Source organism: Apiospora kogelbergensis (genome assembly GCF_038363985.1).
Source record: "Apiospora kogelbergensis strain CBS 113332 chromosome Unknown utg000002l_segment0_segment0, whole genome shotgun sequence".
Lineage (NCBI taxonomy): Eukaryota > Fungi > Ascomycota > Sordariomycetes > Amphisphaeriales > Apiosporaceae > Apiospora > Apiospora kogelbergensis.
In genome coordinates, this window is record NW_027117419.1 from 890,062 (window position 1) to 913,870 (window position 23,809).

Below are 23,809 nucleotides of genomic sequence, written 5' to 3' on the forward strand. Positions count from 1 at the left end.
AGAACAGACGGCTCAGTCCATAAAACGCCGACGACCCTTCACTCTCATGACACACTCCGTCTAATGCCGGCCACGATCGTTCATCCACCAGGGGTGGTCCACGATTTCGCCTTGGCCGCCATTGCGGCCATCCCTCGCGTGTAGCCACGCGTCGTGATGCATCAACTCCCCGCATGTAATTCATCAGTACAGAATCAAGCTGTATGACTCGACTTGAGTCGTTGGTGCGAGCTTCTGGTGGGCGTCGCTTGATGAGCTCAGCGGATATTGACAGCTCACATCACGAGACGGGTTAATTTGTAGACCAAACAAACATCCAAAGCCAACTAGTAGTTGGATTGTACGTTGCTCGAATCCATACAAATTCAGTCATGTCTTCGTGGATTTGCTGCATCGAAGTCGTAGTAGGTGCGCGCACAGGACTAGGCATGGGGACTACGAGATGCGGGATCCCCAGGGGACGCCTACGAAGAAGTGGCGCGAAACAAAAATGCTGGCGTGAGAAAGCAAGAAAAAAGTAAAAAACGATGGAAAAGGATCAGATCTGGCCCTTGAGGTCGACTCTTCGATGGGCGTCTGCTCGGGCGGTCTCGAACAGTTGCTTGGCATTACCTGCCATGAAGATGATCGAGTCTTCGCGCTCGACGAGCAAATGTTGGCCATTGTGGTCAATGATAAACTGAGCGGCCTCGGCGTCTGACTCGAAGGCCAGCTCCTCCGTGATAAATCGCAATTTGAAGTCTGGTTTGTAACTAGAGGGAAGTTAGCATGCGCCGTTTGTTAGGGAAAGTCGGGGCATAAACTCACGCTTTGCACATATTCGCCAGTGCAGCTAGACGCTCTCGCTTGACGAACATATCCATAAGATATGCTCCCATGTTGGGAACATCAAGGTACAGTTGAAAAAATCTGTGGTAGTTTCCAAGGGCAAGCGCAGAACGCACTTCCAAGGCATGCTTGATGGCCCGCTCCTCCTTATCTGCTGTGGTTAGATCGGCAATAGCGTCATTCAACGCAGTACGATTCGCGGTATGAATGAAGTAAAGAATACGGTAGGCCTTGAACTCAACGGCATTGCCCTTGATGCCCGAAGCGTACAGTGCACGAAGTTGCGTCTGGCACTGATTATACTCACCAAGATCTCCTTTCTCGAGGGCGATTCGGGCATGGATTTCGTAAACCGAAACAGTAAACTCGTTCTTGATACGTTGAACGGTCAAGTCCTGTCGCAGCGACTTGAACTGGTCACAGATATAGTTGTAGTTGTTCTCCTTTCTCCACTTCTTCTTCAGTAAATCCAGAGTTTGATGCAATATGTGCTCTGGTCGCACAAGGGAGGGCTTGGGGGCGGCAGTCAAACGAAGATAGCTCTTCTCAAGATTTGTACAAGTTCCGAGGATAGGGCCGGTAGACGGTGGAGGACTAGGAGATCGATACGTTTTGTACTCGGCGTTGTTGAAGCGCTGCTTCCGGTTCTCGGCTTTCTCGGCCTGCTTGAGAGACTTACTATCCAAGCTGGGGGTTGGCTGATGCGATCGAGAAGAGACAGCTTCTTGTTACTACGCCAGGGGGTTCCGGTAGAGGGGTCATTCTCGCTAAGGTCATTCGACTTCCTCTTCTTAGAGTTGTGATGGTTCGTGTTGGCACGAGCTGGCTCTGTCGGGGCTGTGGCCATTGCTGGATTTGACCAAGCAGAAGTCATCATCTGCGCGGCACGTTGCGCCTCAAGCTGGGCAGCACGATGCGTCCTGACCAGCATCTGTGGAAGCGGCATGTTGTCCCATTCGGTGGTGTACATGATACCGGCATCCTTGGCATGGCTGATGGTTTCTTTCAATTTGGCTTCCATCTCCTCGCGAGACACATCGGGGAGCATGTTTTTGGGCTCGAAAGACCGCTGTACATATGAACGGACCTTGTCAGGCCAGTCGATTTTCTGTTGTTGTTGTGGTTCTGCGGGGGCAGCCGCAGGAGCGGGAGGCGGATTAGTAGGGGTGGCATATGCCGCGTATTGAGGCTGGAGTGTATACGGTTGGCCAAAGCCTTGGCGAACAGGAACTGGTGTGTAGGCCGTTGCAGCTGGAGATGGCACCATGTTAGTATTGACCCAAGGAAGAGAGAACGATCGTGACGGTGTCGCGAAACGTGCTTGATGGTGTGTGGCAATTGAATAAAGAGCAGGGGGAAGCAGCAAACTTACCATGTGCATAGCTGGTGTAGCCGGGCTGGGTGCCCGGGGGCGTTGCTGATGCCCAGGACATTGTGTAGGGTGTTGTGGACGACGGCGGTCGGAACCCAGAAAAGGCGGTATCGATGGGATTTCAAGTGGTTAGTATGCAATGAAGAAAAAATACGGGTGTTTCGATCGCGAATCTGTGTCTGAGCTGAATCCTGGGTATCTAGGATATGTCGTTTATGATGAATACCGTCAACAGATCTTGACAGAGAAAAGGCGATGTTCTATTGTCAGAAAGATGGAGGGTTGAATGATGAAAGAACCTGGGGATGACGGGAAGGTCAAAGGCGTAGGTTAATGGAGAAGAGCAGGTTGGAGTGTGAGAGAGAGGGTTTAGTTTAGGCTTTGGTGGTATGGGGACGGACGACGTGTGCAAATCACAGTGAAGTGCAGCGAGAACCATTCAATCATTGGAAGGAAAAAGCCACTCAAGCGCGCGCACCGCATTTGGGGCCACTCAATTTTTAGCACCTGAGGACCCTGGACAGGCAGAGAGGCTCTCCGGTGGTCGGTCATATGAACTTCCGATACATGGCATTTCCAACATCCCGCAGTTAGACAAAGGGCCTTGGACGCATTAGTAGCTAGCTGCCTGCTGCCTGCTGCATCACAAGACCACCTCGGTATCCGATAAGAGAGCTATCATCAACTCCCTCCCACCTTACGTACATAGCGTTTAGCCCATGCGACACCTGAAAGACTCCATCCTGCACAACATACATCATCCAACAGCTCCCCCAATATTCCAGCGAGACCTTACCTGGAGGCTGTCCTTCCTTATAGTAGACCGACCGCTATGACGAATGTTTTTAAAACACATCGATCTCACTACTGCCCTCAGGCCGTCCTATCTTGATGGCGAAGCTCTCACCTTTGTCCAGGACAATGTGGGGCTCTATGAGGGGTGAGTTATTACCCTGTCCGGCGTGTTGTTCATGCTTCCAACATGTGTTTCTGCCACTCTGCCATTTCCGCCCTGTATCCCGGTTGGCTAACAGATGATGCATTGCCAGGAAGTACAAGCTCCCAAATCAGCAGAAAGGCCAGGTGTACTTGACGACCCATCGAATCTGCTATGTCGATAGTCAGGAGCCCAGAAAGCACTCGGTTGCGCTAGACCTGAAAGATATCGAGAGGTATGAGTTTTATGTAAGACGACACCTTGCTGACCATACATGAAGACTTGGGGGTTGCTAATTGCTTCTATTGGCCACTAGGCTGGTTTCTTGAAGTCATCCGCGAAGGTGACACTAATCCCCAAGCCCGCCAAGCGAGCCTCTCTTCAATCTCGAGCAGCCGCCTCCGCCCTCAGTTCATCATCACTCCCCCCGGACTCATCTGCGCGCAACTCGCCTGCAGCCCCGGTACAGGCCACGTCTGCTACCTGGGTCTGCACCATCTGCAGTTTCCCGAACCCGGTGCCGTCGAACTTCGACCCCACCACTGCGAACGTCCATACGCCTCTACCGCCGTGCTTGGCTTGTGGCATCAAGCCGGCATTGACCCACGTGTTGAAAGCATCTATCAACAATGCAACCAGCCGTCAGGCGCCCCCTGGAGCGGGTTCTCGCCCGCAATCAGTGTTCAACCCTACACCCCGCGACACAAGGTTGATAGGAGATGGATCTGGTGGGTCGTCGCCTTCCGGGGCTGGCTTCAGCCCGGCAGTATCAACGCCAAATCTGGACTCAGGCGGTGGCTCTGGCTTCCAGTGCCCGCGATGCACTTTCGAAAACCACCCCTCGCTGCTGTCTTGTGAAATTTGCGGGGCTCCCCTGATATCTCACGATGTTTCGTCGTCGATTGCCCCAGCAGCCCCACGAACAGACTCTCCGGGGCCGGTTTTGACAACAGGCAGCGTGACGGGCCGAGAGACGCCGGAGAGTGTGAAAATCTCCTTCCGGGCTGGCGGCGAGAAGATCTTCTACGAACGTCTCAAGGTGTGCATGATCCAGCGCAAGTGGCTGCTTCAGGAAGCCCCACCCATCCCAAGGGCAAATAGAGCGGCCGAAGGCAACAACGGTACCCTGTCGCGCACCGGTTCCGGCGCTGGTCGCAATAAATCCGCAGGTATAGCGGGTCTTGAGCAGATGGGTCTCGACCGACGTAAGAACAATGAACTTATGATCGGGACCTCGTTTGAGGATCTCGAGGCGCTCATGGCATCAGCAAAGGAAATTGTGGCCCTCGCTGAGTCGTTTTCACGGCAAGTCAACGGAGGTTCAGACAACGCTACCTCGGAAGCCAATGCATTATTGGCAGAGTCGGCCAGTCAGCTCGGCCTGATAACCACCAAGGATATTGTTGGCGGAGGGAGCGGCTCTGCCTCGGAGTCACTTTATCTATCTGAGTTGTCCCGTAACCTTGCCGAGTTCTTGACAGACGATGCCAGAGGTGTCCTCAAGAAAGCTGGTGGCATCATGAGCTTGGTCGACCTGTGGGCCATGTTCAACCGGGCGCGTGGTGGTGTTGAGCTGGTTAGCCCCAACGACTTTGAGAAAGCAGCCCAGCTCTGGGAGAAGCTAAAACTACCAGTCCGGCTGCGTACGTTCAAGAGCGGTGTCATGGTCGCCCAAAGCCGGGACCGAACTGACGAGGCCACGGTCAAGGCTCTCCTTTCCTGGCTCCGTGACTTACACGACATCCCACCGGACACGGATGTGTCTTGGGACTGGCAAGAATTTGGCCGGGGCGTCACTGCACAAGACGTCGCAGAGCGTTTTGGCTGGAGTATCGCAGTTGCCGAGGAAGAACTCGAAATGGCTGAAGAGCGCGGCGTCCTGTGCCGAGAAGAGGGCATTGAGGGCATCAAGTTCTGGGAGAACTTCATCGATACCGGCGAGTACCGCAAGCGCCCTCGTCGTCAAGTCACAGAAAATGACCGAATCTTACGCGATCTCAAGGCTGCTGGTTTGCTTTAGCTACCCAACACCTAAATGAAAATATCGCGATGTCGTTAAAACCAGAGTGGAATTTGCTTTGGGACCATTGATACCCGATGGCTACAAGGAGCCAAACATATTGCTCCCAACCACCTTTGGCCGGGAGTCTGCTTGCATACTTCTAAGTCAGTCTATGTAGGTCTATCGGACTCTATCCTCTAAACCGGCCGTCATTACACATATCTATCCGGGAACCTGGCCCTCTAAAAAAAGAGAAAATACCCCCAACACCCAACAACGCCGCAGAAAGCTCCGCTTTCAGATAAAATGACATGGTACAAGAATTCAAAAGCATGAAGAAATCAAGGACAAACCCCGCTTACGCGAGCTTTCCCATGAGACTCGACCGGACCTTATAGTTGACCGTACCACCAAAACCGAAGGCAGGTACGATTCTGCAGACTCTCGCCCACGAGCTGACGTTCCAGTTCTTCTTGATAGCCTCCCATCTCTGTTGTCTGGTCACACCTTCGGAGGCTGGTCTGTTGTAGAGATCCAAGCCAAGTAAATGGATCGGAGTGCTGATGAACTGCACCATGGCGGGCGCGGCGAACTGGGCAATGGTCTGGCCGCTGACCTTCTTTTGCCACTCCTCGCTCATCTTTTGGGTGAGGACGGGACCCAGCAGCGGCGGGATGTTGAAGGACGCGAAGATGGTCATGCAGTCGCGCAGGAGGAACAGGCCGTAGCTGGGCAAGGGGACGGGCCTAGGGGGGCCCGAGGGCCCGAATAGCTTGACGTACATCTGGTCCTTGACAACACTCAGCCCCGCGTTGGCACCCGAGGACATGGCAAACTTGGTGGTGCCGCTCGTGACGAGCGTCGCGGGCTTGTTCTGGACGGTCGAGGTGACGGTGTCGAGCGTGTTGGCCGTCAGGTAGGTGCCGCCATACACCATGATGATAAAGGCGACGGGCTTCGAGAAGATGACGGTATGCGGGCGGAGGAGGAGGTTCTTGAAGGAAGTCTTGAGCGACTGGCCGAGGGTTGTGCGACCTGATGCGTTTTCAGTGATAGACCTGTATTACTCTCGACTGTTAGACACCGAACGCAGTCTATCATTACTGTTACGTTTCCATCTGCATGCGCTGGCGCAATGCAGGTGGTAGCTGTGTAGTATAGCAGCATAGTATGGAATTAAGCTGACCTGTCTACGATGGAGATGACCGGCGCAACGAGCGAGGCAGCGGTAGCCGCACTCACCAAGTCGGCGCCGAGTCTGAGGCCCAAGTTCTTGGTGTTCCATCCCGATTTCGGCTTGAGCGCCTTGGCGGGCAGGTCGACGGTGGATTTGCCGGGCATTGGTATCGGCGGTCTGACAGCGTCGGCCAGTTTGAGTTGCGGCGCCGGAGTCGGGGTTCTGTCGCTCATGGTTGGGGAAAGTAGACGCGGTTGCGACCGAGGGTGCTAGAGAGAAAGGGAAGGAGGGAGGGAAAACAAATGCCGGGACTGTCGAGTGTCGGAATCCAGCCTCAGAGAGAACAGGTGCTGCAGCCACCACTACGGCTTGTATCGCAAATGCGTCGAAGTGGATTGGGTGAACGGTGATGTACCGTACCTAGTGTAGGTGGGATGAGGGGTGCTTCAAGCGAAGCAAAGCGTTGATGGTGTTGATGTACTAGGCATTAAATCTGATTTCTCTACGGGCTTATTGGTTTTGTTTTACTGTACAATGAAGAAAGAAGAAGACATCATCAACTCTCCTCGGCGACGTGGACGGGAAGGGCGAACGGGCAGGTGCAATTATAGGCTTTCTGAATATTGGGGATTTCGGGTTGTCGACCTTTTTTTTTTTTTTGGGATTTCCTCGATCCAATGTTTTGCGCGGGACTCCTTATCCCAGGGAATTGTGGTAAATTTCGGTCCCGTTCGCCCAAGCCTGCAAGCCTGCCACCCAAAGGCACCCAGAGCACCCAAGCTCCACCCGAAGTCGGACCACTTATCGCTGGAAGTGACCTGACTTGGGCGCCCGGCTCAGCAGGCGATGCTAGCTAGACTGCTGGAAAGGGCAGGTAATGGCAGGCTAGGCCACTAAAACCAGGGTCGGTGCTGATCCCTTAACGTCGTATCGCCAAGTAGTGTCAGTCCCCAGAAAAATATGTCGGCCATCCATCGGCGGGTACATGTTTGTTTGGCTGCTGAAAAGCACACCACCTGGCTCACACTTGCGACCGTTGCGTCTTCGGACTAATTTGAGTTTTCCTGACGAATCTGTTATGAACCAGTACGGCCGTTGCTGCTTATTACTGGTAGGACCCCCCTCGACGACGGGTTTCGACATGTAACAATCGCGTGACCCAAGACGGCGCAGCGCGGCAGCGTCGGAGATAAGGAGGGTCTGGAGTCTAGAAGCGCTTCCATTGTCCACTGACGCATGTGTCGTTGTTGCCTACCATCGCGATGAAGAGGTACAATACAAAAAGTATATGGGATCCTCTCTGCTCTTCCTCCCTATCTTTCTCTCCCTCTCTGCACCCGCCCGCTTCTTCTTCTGGTACGGGTTGCTAACACATGCAGCTGCATGTCTGGGCTGGATTGGCGATCCAGTTCTTTACGTGTGCGTGTGCTTTTTGACATGAACTTCGTCGCGTCAGGGGCCAGTGTCAACGAGTCAGATACGCATGCTGCCTAGGATGGCATCCCTCATCGCTCGTCCATTACGTACGTCTCTGAAGCTATGAGTCGCTTTGTGGCGGCTTACGAACAGTAGGGAAGTCGGTATTTGATTAGACATAAACATGCGATGCACAAAGGAGGAGTGTGAGTGCATACACCACTCCCGCAATTCACATCATTTGATGGGCAAAGGATGTGGATAGAAGATGGATTCCATCGATACATTGAAAATACCCGCCAACGCTCGCGGATAGAGACTGAGTTTCAATATCCGACTCGTTCAACATTTGAAGTTCGGGGCCAATGCAAGGCACCAAAGGTTATTGGACGGCTGTTGCAGCTTAGGCGATTTCACCCGTTTGAAACGAGCCGCGCAGCTGGGAGCGAATTGATGCATCCGCGTAATCTGGTTCGCCATCATTACCCCTCCACTTGCGTGGCAGCCTCTGTGCCTCGCCGCCGGGTAATCACATCAGATGGGGTCGAAACGAATTGATATATTTGCGTTGAAACCCGAACATTTATTACATACCGTGGCATTTGACTCTTCGCCTAAAACGTTTGTGATTTGTAATTATTAGCTCGCTCGCTTGAGAGAGCCGTATTGGAACAAAATGGTCATCGTACCCAAGTTCACCCCCGAGATCCTCATCTCGGCCCCTCGCCGGGGGCCTGCCGTGCCAAACCACGATGGCACGCTGGCGCTGTTCGCGCAGTCCACGCACACGATCGGGGAGGAGAAGACGCTCAAAGAGGTGCGCGTCATGAAGGTCGAGTCGGGCGAGTCGCAGCAGCTGACCGCCGACGAGAAAGTGCACGACTTTGTCTGGCTCCCGACCGACGCCGGTTCGGCCACCTCTACCTCGGTCATCTGGCTGAAGAGAGGGGACGACGGCGTTACCTTGATTGAGATGGCCGATGCCGCGAACCCCTCGAAACCGGCTGTAAAATTGGACGACATTGCGGCGCCAGTCGATAACCTCAAGCTCAGAACCCTGAAGGACGGATCCATTGCATTTGTCGTGGTTGGGCTGGCTGGTGATGACGGCGAGCTGTATAACCCGGAGAAGCACAAGACTCTGTCGAGTATCAGGATTCATGATGAATACGATGTGCGGCTTGTGAGTTCTCCAGTCTGTTCCTTTTATTCGATAGACTGTCTTCATTGTCTGGCTACACGGACGACATACTTAACCCCTATCGGTGACTGATGGTTGCCAAAGTGGGATTCATATACCAAACCCCAGAACTACGCAATCTTCTACACGACTCTAGTCAAGAGTGATGAAGGCACATGGAAACTCGGCTCGCCCCTCAAAAATGCCCTCAAGGGCAGCAGCCACCTGAAAGCCCCCATCGGCATGTACGAACCTGCCGACCCCCTGGCCCATTTCGACATATGCGAATCGGGCCTCATCTTCGCGGCCGGTACCACCCAGCTCAAGGAGTACCGGCACGGCAACACCAGCGCCATCTACTACCTCCCCCTGAACTCCTTTGCCGAGCTCAGCGCCAGCGGGCCGCGGAAGATCCCCGTGGCGGGCGAGGGCGACGATCCTAGCTACTGCTCCCACCCGCGCATCAGCCCCGACGGCTCCATGATCGCATTCCTGCGCGCGCCGTACGGCCGGCAGCTCAAGCAGTCCATCTACGTGCACCAGCTGGCCAACTCGACGGCGGCGACGGACGTCTTCGCCACCGTCACGGGCAAGGAGTGGGGCCTGCTCCCCGGCGGCCTCGAGTTCTCGGCCGACGGCCACTTCCTCTACGTCGACGCCGAGGAATGCGCGCGCGTCGGGCTCTACCGGCTGGACCTGCAGCCGAACGCGTCGCCCAAGACGCTGCTGCGGGACGGGTCCGTCAAGGCGTACTACCCGCTCGCCAAGGACAAGGAGGGCGTCGAGAGGGTCTTCGTCTCCAGCGCCAACATGGTGGAGCCGTCCATCTACCAGATCATCGAGGCAGACCCCGGTGCGGCGGGGGCCGAGCCTTGGGTGGTCTCAAAGGCCTCGCACCTGGAGAACCTGGGCTTGTCGCGCAAGCAGGTTTCCGAGATCTACTTTGAGGGGGGCGGGCGATTACTGCGTTCAAGCATGGGTTGTGAAGCCACGCGACTTCGATCCCGAGAAGAAGTATCCATTGAGCTTGATCGTACACGGAGGGCCTGAAGCCGCCTGGTTGGATGACTGGAGCTACAGGGTACGTAACGTCCGTTGAACATTACAATCCCGGTGAATATCATTGATAGACCCCATCAGCCAGGCTAACTATCCGTAGTGGAACATGGCTCTGTGGGCAGAACAGGGGTACATCGTGGTCGCCCCCAACATCACGGGCAGTACTGGCTTTGGGCTCGAGTACACAGAGGGTAAGTCAGGACATGGGATATTGAAGGACATGTAAATCGCTGACATAGCCTAGCTGTCCATGACAACTGGGGCGGACGCCCGTATGACGATCTGGTGAATTGCGTGGAGTTTGTCAAAGACATGCCTGGTATCGACATGGAGAACGCCGTAGCTTCGGGAGCAAGCTATGGCGGTTACATGATGAACTGGATCCAGGGGCATGAGCTCGGCCGACGCGTGAGTCAAATCCCGCCCATAAACATTCCCCATGATCACTCTCAGTCTCAATCGCTCATCACTCGCATCTTCTCAGTTCAAAGCCATCGTCTGCCACGACGGCGTCTACGACATCCCGACGTCGTGCATCATGTCCGACTACGTGGACGAGGACGCCGAGTACGGCGGGCCCCCTTGATCTGGAAGAACCACGACGGCCTGGAGCGCTACAACCCGGCGCGGCCGGACCTGCTGTGCCACTGGACGACGCCCATGCTCGTCGTGCACAGCGACCGCGACTACCGCGTGCCCGTGACAGACGGCATCGCCGCCTTCCACGTGCTGCGCGCCCTCGGCACCCCGGCCCGCTTCGTCAGCTTCCCCGACGAGAACCACTGGGTCGCCGGGCCCGAGAACTCGCTGCAGTGGCACCGCGTCGTCTTCGAGTGGATCGGCCGCTGGTCCGGGGTCGCGGAGCGCAAGGCGAACGCGAATGCGAACGCCGCGGCGGCGGATACTTTGGGGGTGGACGGTTTGGCTATCTAGGGATCCGAAGGAGATGCGAGATTGGACAATTCGACGACATGTCTGAACGCAATTTCTGGGGACAGACAAACTATGGCTATGCCGTGAAACACGTCTTTGGCATGCGGAAGCATTGGGATGCACTCATTTGTACGATAATCAAATATGGCTATATCATTTTCGTGTTCGGATTTGGTAACACGGGTGTGTCTTCGTTTGACCAGCTGCTGTGGGAACCCCCAGTATATCTACATACTCGTCTTAGCTCCCTCCGTCGTGACGATCTGCCGCTCAATTGCCGATGACATGCATGCAGGGCCAGAGGGCCTGGACTCCGACTGGCGACGACGTCTTTTCCGCCGCGCCTTTCGCCCATCGCCCGCCAGACGCTCCACTCAGGCCCGATGCCATTCCACCGAGACCGAGTGGTGGCATGTACGTAAAGCGTATTGTCCGAGTCCGATGGCGAACAAGGATGTTGCGTATCCATCGCAATTAGCACACACGTGTCCAAGTGGGCTCCAGGATCGCGAGAGAGCACCGGTCTCCGTTTCAATCTGCAAGTACTAAGCCTGGGCTGGCCTGGGAGCTGTCCGTACTTAAAGTTCCAACCGATGTGCTCTGCCATTGGGCAGATGATGAATTATGAAGTATAGGTAGCATCACAACCGGCGCCGGCAATCTCCGCTCCTGACTTCAAGGAACGTCCGCATGGGCCGCACGCGGGCCAGGCGCTTTCGTCAATTTCGGAGGTTGCCTTCGGTGCGCAACCAACCGTAGCGAATGCCGCGCTGGGTTATTTGATCATTTCTTGTTTCTATCTTCTTTCCTTTCGCTTACAGAGAATAATCTATCGAACCAAAGCCACCGAGTCACATCTTCCGAACCACCGAACCACCGAACCACCGAACGAACCCGACAGTAACGCCGCACTGAAGAAGAGCACGCCACCATTCCTGCTCCCCTGCGGAAAACGGCGACCATTATCCGGACACTATACGGCGTGGCGTGGTCGTTGGTCGCTTACACACACACACACACACAATGGCGACCACGACGGGCGACCCGACGACAACGGCGACGACGCGAGGTGCCGGGCCCCTCACCACCGTGTTTACCATGCCCGACTTCTGCCAACAACCCTGGTGGACGTTTCGCGGCACCCCGGCCGTCTCGTCGTCCGTGTGCATGCCGGGCAACTGGGTCGACTACTTCGGCAACCGGCGGGGGTTCTACTCGCCGGGCATCTGCCCCCAGGGTTACACCGAGGGCTGCTTCTTGCCCGCTTCGGCCGCTACTTCGTCAGCCGACGGGAAGCCCTGGAACGGGGGCCCAATGCTCGCCGGCGAGACGGCGCGCGTCTGCTGCCCGGCGGGTTACTCCTGCTTCGAAGACACCACCACCGACGCGGCGGTGCGGTGGCGGAAATGCATCACCACGGCCGCCGACCCCCTGACGACCTTTGTCCGAGTCCAGGACGGAACGACGACCGTCACCACCACCACCCCGGCGCTGGCGTTCGCGATCCAAGTGCGCTGGCAGAGCTCCGACCTGAGCATCCTCGAGACCGATCCCACACGACCTGGCGCGACGTATACGGGCGAGACGTCCAGGCCGAGCGGCGGTAACGGCAATGACACCGGCGACAGCGCCAAGGATGGCCCTCCCACTGCGATCATAGTAGTGGGCGTGGTCGTGCCCGTCGTGTCCCTCATCCTCGGCATCCTCGCCTTCATCTATTGGCGGCACCACTACCGGAAGAAATACAAGCGGACAGCGGGCGGCAACTCGTCCCTGTCTCTGACGGGGTCCGAGGACGAAGAGCAGCAACCCGCGGAGGACGAGGACCACAAAGTCTCGGGCGCTGTGGTGCCGCCCCTTGCTGCTACTACGAAAGAGATGGACGCGTCGGTCGTCCACGAGGCCGACCCCGACGCGCACCCGTGGATGGAGCTGCCGGCGGAAGCGGTGCCCCTCCAAGAGTTGCCCTCCACCTCGTTTATCGCCGAGCTCGCCGACACCAGCATGGCGCACCGGCGCCAGACATCCCTATCGACCGCGAACGACCTGGAGGGCTCGACCGCCCGCCGAAAACCGCAGCGGACATCGCTACGCAAGTCTAATTATGAATAAGCACCTATTATCTTACTATTGCCTACGTAACTACTCCGGTATGAATAGCCAAGGGTGAAACGCATCCGACGACGTATGGTGGCGGCCATGGCGCGGACGTGACTCTAGAACGCGAAGGGAAGTCGCCGCAGGCCGTAAGCGAGCAAATATTGACTGGTGAAGTCATGTGCGCGTGACCTTGACCGGGGCGGCCGTCGCATAGATGGTGCGCGTGTGCTGACCTCTCGACATCTAACGTAACTGCTGAAGAACCATTGGCGGATGAGTCAGGTGCGAATAGCACAGCGCCGGCGTTATTGATATAACGCATGCAAGACGTGAAGGGGATTGCACTGTTGGTATGGCTCTTGGAGGCTCAAATCGGCTTGGCCCGAGCCACTGAACTGGGAAGAGCATGTGTGCTGTAGCACAATAAACATGCTATCTTGCCATCGCTGATGTATTAGCAGGCGTCCATGGGAGCGCCATGAGAGAACGAAGCTTGACTGAGAAGGTAAGTTTGGTGAAAGGCGTTGGAAGATTGTAGGAGAGCGCGGAAGAGAAGTCATAGAGTTGGTAAAAGAGAGAAGCAAAAAACCAAGACTCTGGGAAGCGAGATTTTTATCTATACCTATTGGCAGAGAGTGGCTGCTGAAAGAGTCACGTCACTAGGCTAATGTAGGTCAGAAAGATGACCTGGCCTGAGGAATGAGAATATAGTGGTGTCTCATCGATTAGCTTCGGTGGAAGCAAAAATGCTAACACAGGAGAGCAAAGAATATCAACCACATATACGAGTCATAGTATAGGTGAAGATGCTGTTATGGGAATGATTGTAATGAACTAAACGAGAGGTAAAGATAATGACCTTCTGGAGTTGAAGCTACTCGTTGCTCATAAATCTGCAAGTGAGCAAAACCAAAGACACCCTCACCCCCTACCCCTGAAATGCCAAGACAACGAACGATCAGCCAGCGACACTCCCGCTGCCGAAGATTCATGAAGAAGGACACCCACTACACACCTACTCTCCCCCATCCGCATGCCAACCGTCGTGTGAGCTATGACAGTAAATTCCAATGGGCCTTGGATCAATGACTCGATATGCTTATCAATAGCCCACTTGGCCGTATTGAAGCGAGGATGTCCAGGCTATGCGATCATTCCTGTGATTTGATCTTTCTAAAAAAATTGCCCCTTCAAAATTTTGTATGGACTATGTATAGTAGCAAAACGAGCGTGATCTTGAAGTGAACATGCTGACTTCTCCCTTCCCCTTGATCGAAATTCACCAGTCTCCGTCAGGTTAGCCTCACTTCTGGCTGACCCAGTTGACAGTCAGGATGCCTTGGCCATCGTCGTTGGTGGGAAAGATGACCGGCACACTACCGCACTTTCCGCAACCATGGTTCACAAGGTCCTGCAGCAAATCGCCCGCCCTCTGCGCCGACATCTGCCCGTTGAAGTTGCCCTGGACGAATGCGCAGAGGCCCGAGGCAAGAGCCTGGTCTCCACAGCATGCGATGTGGTCGCCCTTGTTGTAGAGGTTGCCTACGATACAGTGTCAGACCGCGACGAACTTCATCCTGTAGAGACGAAATACATACCTTGAGGAAGGCTTCGAACCTTGCTGAGAATGTCGGTCAGCTTGCACAGGGTGCCGCCGCAGTTGCTGTTGCCTTTGCAGTTGATTCCGGCCAGAGCCCCGGTGGCCAGGCTGGTGACGGCGAGGAAGTTGTGGATCTGCATGGTGGTTATTGTTGGCTTTTGGGCAAAGGATGCTTTGGATTCGGGATTGAGTGGTTGATGAAGAGAGTTGATTCGAATTTCGACGGGTGCCCAGACTACTTATATACCCATGAATTTCCTTATGAGTCTCTTCAGGCAGCACGGTCAGTCCAATCATATTGCCGAAAGTTGTTGTCTGTATACCCTTGTTTCAGCTTTCGTTGAGATAGTGATAGGGTGCCTTCATGCTGGTGTCAACCGTCGTCATCTTAGGAAACCTGCATGTGTAGCACCAATCACAATGGACAGGATATGGCACATCCATGAGCATGTAGGTCAGCCATATACATGCTTTTTCTGTGCTGTGCCACTTATATATTCCTATATGTATCTATTTTAGGATTCAATAGTGTAGCTGATCTGGGGGCCAGTTTCCTCATCACAGGTTTGCAATGTATAGGCTCACACGATGTAAGCTCAGGTTCTGTGGACCCTTCATAGGTTGCCCCTTGTCACCCCCGTAACCTGTAGGCTCGTGAGTGAGATTTCCTATAAATACTAGCCGTTTTGGAGTGATCTACAACGCCGAGACATCCGACAACGCGTAGAGAGCGAGAGGATTGGCCAGGAGCAGATAGTCGGATCTGCTTATATTTATGTGTAGCGTAGGACGTCCAGTCAGCGCCCATGTAGCGTCGATCAATGCTTAACGTAAACAAGCAAACGCTAGAACATGACTGCAGCATGTAGACTGACTCGTGTTTGAGTTACGCGTTGCTTACTGAGCTGGGACGTGGGCCAGACCACATATTACATAAATGCTGACTTCCGCACTACCGCACTCACATTGAACCGAAAAGAAGAAAAGAAAAGGCGGAACACAAGGTCCTTGGGGTGGTACTTGGGTGATTACTACAAAACAGAAAACGGCATAGATCATAGACCCAGGCACCCAAGCCTATATAATCAAAAGGGGGAATAACACCAAACAGCACGCTGAAAACAAACGAAATCCTCCCCGCTGTCCCAGGCATCTCTGGTTAGAAGCCACCCTCGCCCTGGACCCTCTTCACCGCGCCCACGAGCCCCTTGGCCCAACTGAAGCGCCCCGGGTCCACGCCCATGGCGCCCTTGACCTCGCTGCCGGCGCCGTCGCGCCAGACGCCGTCGTCGCGGCCCACGGCGCCGTAGCGGTGCGTGTTCTGGTTGCGGCGCAGGGCGTCGATCCAGCCCCGGCAGACGGCCGGGCTGTCGATCATCACGTTGACCTCCTGGCTGTGGAACCACGACTGCGTGTCCTGGTTGCCGCTGCCCTGGATGCCCACCCGCTCGTCCACGATCATCAGCTTGATGTGGCACGACCGCTTCTTGCGGTCCGCCGCCACCGGCTGCGTCTGGTCCTTGCCCACGTACCAGTACCAGTGCAGCTTCGAGCGGCCCGTCTCGGACAGGGCGCCGTACAGCTGGTTCGCGATCATCTCGTTGTGGCCGCCTTGCATGGGCAGGAGCTCGCCCTGGAAACAGAAGTCAGTCTCACCCATAAAATTCTCTATACAAACACGGGACTGGGGTGTTCGAGCGGAAAGAGACGAACGGAGAGCGACGCGTCAACTTACCACATCGTTGTATCCCAGACAAATATAGCAATACACATCGATGCCGCGCTCGCACGCCTCGGCGATGGCGGGCACGAGCGGCTCGGCGTTGAGCGTGGGCGTCTGAATGAAGACGTTCTTGGTGGCGTTTCGCAGGGCCGAGAGCCAGGCGGCGTTCTGCGGGTTGGCGAGGGACCGGTGGTTGGGCGGCCCGTAGGGCGGGCGGTTGACGAGGGCGACGGGGAACGGCGCGTGCGCCGGGTGCGGCACGTACGGCGTCATCCGCTCCGCCGCGTCGCACTCGGGCGCCAGGCTGCCCTCGAAGCCCTGGTTGATCGTGTGGTTCAGGTGTCGGCCCACGGCATGGATATGCGTCTCATTGGGGCCCCCGGCGACGGACGCCTGCACCCGCGCGATTTCGCCCGCGCGCGACACGTCCCAGTGAGTGTCGTCGGCCAGATGCTCTGGTAGAGGTGCGCCGGCTTGAGATCGCTCGGTGTTCTGGCCATGCGCAACTGGCGCGTGGTTTTGTGGTGGCGCATCGCCCACCGCCCCTTCGGGATGCGTTGTAGTTCCGTTGGTACCGTTTGCTGCACCATTTGTCGCGCTGTTTGCCACGCCGTTCTGCGATAAGGGGGTGTCTACGTTCGATCCGTTCGAAGTTTGCAGAACGCTTTCGTCCCCAGACGGCCCAACGCCATTAGAAACAAGCTTGTGGTCAGCCTCTATGCCATACGCCGCAGCCCGCGGCGACATGTGATCCGGATGCACAACGACCTTGCTATCATGTAGCGTCCCCTGGCTTGTGAAGATTTCGTCATCCCGGGGGCCCAACCACTCCTTGCCCCCCAATCCCGTGGCCGCCGGCGTATTATGTGTGGGCAAGGGCGGCTCGAAGGCCTTGTGCCAAGTCAGCAGCGCCATGTCGTACAGCGAATCGACGACGGGGCCCTCGAGCTGGACCATCATCTCGAGGTTGTCGTTGTCCTGGATGTTGTTGCTCTGGACGACGGCGATCTTGCGGTCGACGACCATGAACTTGGCGTGGAACGTGCCGAGCAGCGGGTCGTGGTAGTTCATGGCCTGGAGGTCGACGTTGGGGATCTCGTCCTGCGCCGGGAGCCCGACCGCCTTGCCCGTGTAGTCCTTCTCGGCCACGACCTTGTGCGGCTGAAACACCTGCTTGGGGCTGCCGCGGTCGTAGACCACCTTGACCACGGCCCGCGTGCCGCGCTCGCCGCAGCGCCGCGACAGCTCCCGGATCGCGTGCGTCAGGTAACTCGCCGCCACGCCGTTCTGCCAGTAATTTGTAGCGAGGTAGACTTCCTTTTCTGCCCTCACAATGAGGTTGGACATGTGTCTTACAATATCAGGAATGCTAGAATCATGGACGCGTGGGATTAGACATACAAACTCTCTAAGAAGACGAAGAAAAACCCCTTGGTAGACGTAATTCATTTAATAAGGGGGTGGGAGCAGCGGATTGATGACTTACCAAGATATGATAGTGAGCGGGACCACGCCAGAGCTACCCATCAGGGGTGGACTGACCATGCCCGAGCCAAGGTCCTCGTTCAACGTGCAAAGCGCATCGTGATATAGCTGGTACAAGCCAACAGCGGTTAGCGAAATTTCCTTGCTTCCAACGGTGACCAAGAAGAGAGCTCTCATCGGATAAAGATGAAAATGATGAAGATGCAGTACTTTTCACTTACCCTCAGAAACAGGTCACTGGGCTCATTCGATCCCCAGTTCCCGCTTTGCCTTGCCTTCTCCAGCTCGCCCTCTGCCAAAAACCCCTTTCCTATATCGCGAATATCCCTCCCTGACCGCAACGAGCGCTCACTGCGGCTATAGAGTTCCTTCCACACGTTTCCGGGGGCGAGGTCGGGCTTCTCCGCGAGCTGTTGCGACACGGTTCCCGCCTCCTGACAGAGCCGCACCAGGGCTGGGTCGAGCACATAGTCCGACTCGCCCGCGGCCTCCTGGTCCGCCGCCGGCGTGTCGATGTTGTTCTTGGCGGCGTGTTTCATGGCGGAGTAATTCAGATTCTGCTGCTGTCTCGGGATGGTGGCTGCGCTGACCGGGAACTCGACAAAAGCTTGATATAGAGTAGAACCGAACTTCTGGTAGCCAGTGTTCTCGGTGGGGGAGGAGGAAGTCATGTCTTCGTCTGTCCCTCTGGTAACACAATAATACAGTTGGATGCCAAGCCAGTGCCCAGCGACGGTTTAAGGAGTATGAACGGAACACGGAACGCAAAGATGGAGCAGGTATACGCGTTAAAGGAAGTGGAAATCCTCATATATGACGGACCCATGCCGTCCAGATAGTTTGGTAGCGCCGGGTTGGAAGGCAATCGGTCGATGCCTGCTTATGCCGACGGTGCCGCTACCTATAACACCCCCGTGCGTCATTCTTTTGGGTTAGACGATTTTATACGACGACACGCCCAACACTTTGATAGAACCGCTTATGCTTGTGCTATTTCAGTTTTCGGACGGTGGTGGGTGGTGACCTCATCTTACACGACACCCGAGCTGTGGAAGCCGAGTGAAGCACCACCTACCACAGCCATGTGTCGGCGCCGTCAGCATAAGGGGGGCTTTAGTTGTGTAACTTCGACATCAACTTTGTGCCAAGAAATGCCAAGATTTGCGGCTACGTTGCGTCACAGCCCAAGCTGGAAGGTCAATCATCCCCCTTCTTTATAGGCCTGGGCCCTTCTTCCGGAAGGTCGGCAGCGTGGTGCTGTGTTCCTGGGGCTATGTGTTTCCCTGTTTTCGTGGTCGAATACTTGAATGTGCATCCCTTCTCGCTGATTTGCACATTGTGCAGCCACAGCCAGGTCTTTTCCATGCCGATTAACCGGGCCTGTTGTTGGCTCGTCACGAATGACGTAATGCTGACCGGAGCACAACGGCCACCTGTGCCGAGATCTGGGAGATGCATGTCAAGAGTCATTTCAAAGAGGATGTGGAATGCAAATCTTTCTGAGCTGAACGCGCGTCCGAGATATGCTTGTGGGCTGACCGGAAATTTTCAATCTATGTCGCACAAACCAGCCTATTGCGCATTTGCTTGGGAGGCTGCTAATCTATCCAGAATCCCTTCCCACGCTTCTATTGTGTATACTTATCCTGCCGATCACGGCATCTACAGCTCATCAATTGACTGCTCGCTCTTCTCCAGCTTAGCAAAGTCTGTGAAGCCAAGCTCATAGGCCAGCCCAAGTGTCATTCTAGCATGTTGCAACATGTCTACATTACCCAGGGTTAGCGGATGCGCTCAAGAGTGAGATTGAGATGGGCGAGAAGAGGCGCACTTACGGTCAAACGACAGATACTTAATCAGGTCTTCGGTTCCGTGAATGTGGTCGTCGGAGTTCTTGAACTCAGACTCGATGACAAAAGCCGACGGGTAGCCGGCCTTGGAGGCCGAGGCGTGGTCGGAGCAAGCGTAGCCACACTTGGTCTCGACCCAAGGAATCTGGCAGTACTCCTCGATGACCTTCTTGATGAAAGCGGTCAAGCCGGGGTCAACGAAGTCCATGATGACGCCGACGCTCTCGGGCTTGCCAGCATCGGTGGTCTTCTGGACGAAGCCAGTCATATCCTGCTGCAGCATAGCCTTGATGTCGCGCTTGTTCTGCGCGTAGTCGGAGAAGATAGCCTGGCTGCCCAGAAGTCCACCTTCCTCGGCGCTGTACCAGTGGAACTCGATCGTGTTGGGAGCCTTGCCCTTGACGACATCCTCGGACTGCAAGAGGACACGGAACGCCTCAAGGATTGTGACGGTACCCGAGCCATCGTCGTCAGCACCGGGGGCTGCGAGCATCGAGGGGAACCATAAGTTGATCGAATCTTGATGAGCGCCGATGACAACGGTCGAGTTGGATTGACCGGGAATGGTCGCGATGATGGAGTTCTGGCCCCACGAGTGAGTGAAGTGCTTGGCCGAGACACCGTGCTTGTCGGCACCGGCATCCTTGATTGTATCTTGCACCGTCTTCAGCAGCCACTCGGAGCTCTGGCGGCCGTAGTCGGACTTGTAGTATCGCGTGTGGAAGCTCGTGAACTTCTCGAGATGCTCGCGCATCAGTCTTGGTCAGGTTCTTGAGCATGGGGTTGACGTCGGATTGCTGCGAGACTTTAGATGGGAAGACGGGCTTCGACTTCGATTCAGAGGCGAGGATGCGAGTTCCGAGGTCCTTGTGTTCAGTAATGTCCATGAAGCGCTGGCCATTCTATTGTGGTGACTTCGAGTTAGCATCGGACCATGGTAAATGCAACATGCAATGCCGCGACAGCGGGCGTTGTTGGCGACTTACTCTGCGCAGCTCCCACTTCTGCTCCTCCGTCACCAGTTTTGTCACTCCGGGCGACAACTCGACGAGGAACTGCTCGGCAGGTTCGGTGGAGATGCCTTCGGGATGGAGATCAAGCCGGCTGACCTCGTCGGCTTCGATGAAGCGAGCGCTTGCAGCTGCCGGCAGCAGGAGAGCAAGAAGCGAGGCCTTCATGATGACAATGATAACTGCGTAGAAAAGGGTGTTGATGATTGATTGTAAATTAGATGAAGATAAAACAAAGAGTCTTGACACGACCGACTAAAGTAGACAACGACTTAAAGGGAGGATGGGAATGGGGGAGGGACGGAGAAGGGGCGCAGCTGACGTGGAGTGCAGGCCGTTTGATTGGAATTGGGTGTCACGCGATAAGCAACAACGGGGTTCTGAACGGGTCATCCGCAGTTGTAGTTGCCTGGGACGCCCCAAAATGGAGCTGGAGCTTTCCCCGCCAAGTTGCAACAAGGGGGTGCTTGGCCAATCATGACTCAAATCGATAAGCTTCTACAGTGGACCGTACCTGCATTGGTTCCCCATAGGTACTGCCCAAATCACGAGAGCACGACGGAAACGAACAGAGCAAAAGTCGCTTTTCAGGTCACAGTGTAGTCTATTGAGTATGTAACGAAGTAGTACAGGTTACAACCAGCAGACGAACTCCACCACCTTGGTTGCCCACCACGACGAGTTGTGCAGAGTCCGATGTCTCCATTTAGCAAATGGGGACGTTGATCTGCGACAGGGAGTTAGCGCGGTGAGTCCGACTGAATCCATACGAGACAAAAGCGGGTATGGGCTTACCTTGTCGCCGGCGTTGAGGTTCTCGGGGACGACGCCCTTGTTGGCGGCGAGAGGAGGGAGTCGAGGGTGATGCCGAGGGCGACGGAGACGAGGTAGAGGGTGTCGCCGGACTTGATGGTGTAGGTCTTGTCGCCGCCGACGACGCAGACGGCCGTGGCGGGCGGGGCCTGCTTGACGCAGGACTTGTTGTCGGGGCTGGCCAGCTTGATGGGGACCGTCAGCGATGCGCCATTGAGGATGAAGTCCGGGCTGGCGAGCCCGCTGGCCTTGGCGATGTCGCAGATGCCCGAGCCCAGCGCCGTCGCGATCTTGGTCAGCGTGTCGCCCGACTGCACAATGTACGGCACGGTCGAGCCCACGGCGCAGGCCCCGTCGCGCTGCACGACGACGAAGCCGGGCTGTGCGGCCGCGAGCGCGGCGCTGGCGAGGACGGTGAAGGTGGCGGTACGCATGTTGGCGGTTGGCTTGGCTTGGATTAGAGTGACTTGAAAAACAGCGAAGGGGCTGGATGAAGCGAGTGACTGGTTGTTGCAAAGTGCAAGAACGGGTGAGCGAGTGTGAGCGAATGTGGGTACAGTTGGAGACTGATGAGGAAAGAAAGCCATCTATCGAGGCTCCTGGTGATGGTATTTGTACTCTCGAACTCACATCGGTTTCTCAGGGGTCGCGCAGAGCCGCGCCGCTGGTTGCATGGTTTGGCCCAGCCTTCGTTCCACGATCTCGAAGTATACGAAGGCTGCCGAACATGTTAGATAGGGCTCTGCTCTCCTGCATAGCCCGTAATAGACACGGACATGTCCGTATACAGTGTTCCTAGCCAAGTTTATTGTCAAGGGACGCTTCTTAGAGTTCGTAGATCCACGATACACAATTAGATATACTTCTCGTATATCGACTGGGCACAAGATCCAAGAACAACTTCCCTGGGCGGTGCCGTATGCTTCAATCTAAGTTCAATATAATTGGCTTGGGTTTCCGAGATCCCCGTATCCTACGGATGTTGCCGCCCACGCCTCGCTGTGGATGCCGAGTTCTATACCGCTCTAGGTCGATATATGGCACTATCTAATCTTCCCAAGAAACTGAGACCAGGTTTCAGCGCGGAGAGCTCCGAGTGAGTGTGTTAATTCAGTCGCCCATCTTGTAATATCAACTAGTATTATACACTACTTGGGGCGTCAGTCACATCACGATATCTTCAGCTTATATTCGTTAACAGTTGACATCAAACTTTCCGAGGTGGTAAAGACGTTCCGTGTGATTTCACCAAGCTTCATCTCTTCTTGTTCCCCCCCTTTTGCACATTTTGCTTTATACAGGACAGGGCTCGTCAGCGCTGAGGCGCGGCAAACTATACCAAATCTGACAGGCGCGCCGAGTTTCAGCCGGGATATTCCTGTCTGATGAGGCGATACTTCCCCCTAGTTTGATGCCCATTTGTCGGACCTGGTTCCCCAAGTGTCTGGACCGTTGTAATCAGATTCAGCAGAGCGACCTGGGGTTTATCCATGTTGGATCATTGTGCCCCTTTCCCTTCTCTGATGCCATGTGTCATTATGCTGCTTACTTATTGAGACTCTGCAGTATTACCTAGGCACATAAATACGGCAATGTGCCCGCATCACCAATGCCTGTGTTTGTTGTCAAGAAGATAATATCAAAGTTGTGCTTGTGTCGCTTCTGTGTCGCTCCAGAACATACTAGCAGCAGTCGAGTAAGTCAACCTATGATCATGGCAAATTGTTTACCATGGAGAGTTTGAGGCTACCTTGATGCAATGTGAGCAACGTAACTTAGATATGCGGCGAGGTCACCTTAAATAGACGATGTTACACTCGCCTAAGGCACCGTAAGCCCGAAGAAGAGAATTGAGATGCATGTGTCATTGTGGCCATGTAATGTACCCACCTCACCCGAGGTCCGGCTCAATCCCATAGGAAATACTGTCCACTCTTACGGCTCCTCGGACGCTAAGGGGTGGACATGACTCTTGCGTGACCCAAGACAGACTAATAATACGATGGCACTTTGCAGTTCGGCAATGAATCTGGAGATCTACATTGGCAAGGAAAGTTGTTCGCAGTAAAGAGTCTTGACCCGAGCGTTCCAATCAGATCTGACATGCCGTCTATTGTCTGTCAGCCGAACGTTACCTGACATAGCCAACGTCAGAGCGCAAGTATCAGATTCGGACAATAATAAGATAAACCCTTCGGACGATCTCTCGACTCAAACGGCCTCGACTCTTGTTTCGACGTCGGGGGAGCTTAAAAAAGGGGGCCAAAATGGCGACGAGACAGAAAGGAAAATGCCAAGACCGCGAAAGCCCGACTGCCGAAGCT

General features: G+C 55.2%; 9 protein-coding genes across 9 annotated transcripts; 3 read left to right on the forward strand and 6 right to left on the reverse strand.

Annotated features, from left to right (window-relative positions):
* Positions 1-538: 538 nt before the first annotated feature.
* PG998_003164 (SAC3/GANP/Nin1/mts3/eIF-3 p25 family-domain-containing protein) lies at positions 539-2,261 on the reverse strand (the record flags this gene model as incomplete). The annotated part of the gene is made up of 4 exons (XM_066869982.1): positions 539-752; positions 808-1,506; positions 1,611-2,079; positions 2,201-2,261. 4 exons carry the CDS (start codon positions 2,259-2,261, stop codon positions 539-541), a joined length of 1,443 nt encoding a protein of 480 aa, XP_066733732.1.
* Positions 2,262-3,002: 741 nt separating this feature from the next.
* On the forward strand, positions 3,003-5,157 carry PG998_003165 (VPS36-like protein; the record flags this gene model as incomplete). The annotated part of the gene is made up of 3 exons (XM_066869983.1): positions 3,003-3,140; positions 3,250-3,385; positions 3,454-5,157. Exons 1-3 carry the CDS (start codon positions 3,040-3,042, stop codon positions 5,155-5,157), a joined length of 1,941 nt encoding a protein of 646 aa, XP_066733733.1. The 5' UTR covers positions 3,003-3,039.
* A 340-nt stretch (positions 5,158-5,497) lies between these two features.
* Positions 5,498-6,549, reverse strand: PG998_003166 (uncharacterized protein; the record flags this gene model as incomplete). Its single annotated transcript, XM_066869984.1, has 3 exons — positions 5,498-6,174; positions 6,250-6,287; positions 6,326-6,549. 3 exons carry the CDS (start codon positions 6,547-6,549, stop codon positions 5,498-5,500), a joined length of 939 nt encoding a protein of 312 aa, XP_066733734.1.
* Positions 6,550-8,408: 1,859 nt separating this feature from the next.
* On the forward strand, positions 8,409-10,904 carry PG998_003167 (uncharacterized protein; the record flags this gene model as incomplete). The annotated part of the gene is made up of 5 exons (XM_066869985.1): positions 8,409-8,915; positions 9,042-9,839; positions 9,901-9,993; positions 10,072-10,162; positions 10,216-10,904. 5 exons carry the CDS (start codon positions 8,409-8,411, stop codon positions 10,902-10,904), a joined length of 2,178 nt encoding a protein of 725 aa, XP_066733735.1.
* Positions 10,905-11,927: 1,023 nt separating this feature from the next.
* On the forward strand, positions 11,928-13,016 carry PG998_003168 (uncharacterized protein; the record flags this gene model as incomplete). Its single annotated transcript, XM_066869986.1, has 1 exon — positions 11,928-13,016. One exon carries the CDS (start codon positions 11,928-11,930, stop codon positions 13,014-13,016), a length of 1,089 nt encoding a protein of 362 aa, XP_066733736.1.
* A 1,291-nt stretch (positions 13,017-14,307) lies between these two features.
* PG998_003169 (killer toxin Kp4/SMK) lies at positions 14,308-14,744 on the reverse strand (the record flags this gene model as incomplete). Its single annotated transcript, XM_066869987.1, has 2 exons — positions 14,308-14,546; positions 14,603-14,744. 2 exons carry the CDS (start codon positions 14,742-14,744, stop codon positions 14,308-14,310), a joined length of 381 nt encoding a protein of 126 aa, XP_066733737.1.
* Positions 14,745-15,763: 1,019 nt separating this feature from the next.
* PG998_003170 (uncharacterized protein) lies at positions 15,764-18,483 on the reverse strand (the record flags this gene model as incomplete). The annotated part of the gene is made up of 4 exons (XM_066869988.1): positions 15,764-16,237; positions 16,340-17,696; positions 17,814-17,920; positions 18,034-18,483. The coding sequence occupies 4 exons, from the start codon at positions 18,481-18,483 to the stop codon at positions 15,764-15,766; spliced, it is 2,388 nt and encodes a 795-aa protein (XP_066733738.1).
* Positions 18,484-19,474: 991 nt separating this feature from the next.
* PG998_003171 (Leucine aminopeptidase 1) lies at positions 19,475-20,840 on the reverse strand (the record flags this gene model as incomplete). The annotated part of the gene is made up of 4 exons (XM_066869989.1): positions 19,475-19,578; positions 19,648-20,407; positions 20,469-20,564; positions 20,649-20,840. 4 exons carry the CDS (start codon positions 20,838-20,840, stop codon positions 19,475-19,477), a joined length of 1,152 nt encoding a protein of 383 aa, XP_066733739.1.
* A 465-nt stretch (positions 20,841-21,305) lies between these two features.
* On the reverse strand, positions 21,306-21,919 carry PG998_003172 (uncharacterized protein; the record flags this gene model as incomplete). Its single annotated transcript, XM_066869990.1, has 2 exons — positions 21,306-21,399; positions 21,468-21,919. The coding sequence occupies 2 exons, from the start codon at positions 21,917-21,919 to the stop codon at positions 21,306-21,308; spliced, it is 546 nt and encodes a 181-aa protein (XP_066733740.1).
* Positions 21,920-23,809: the final 1,890 nt, after the last annotated feature.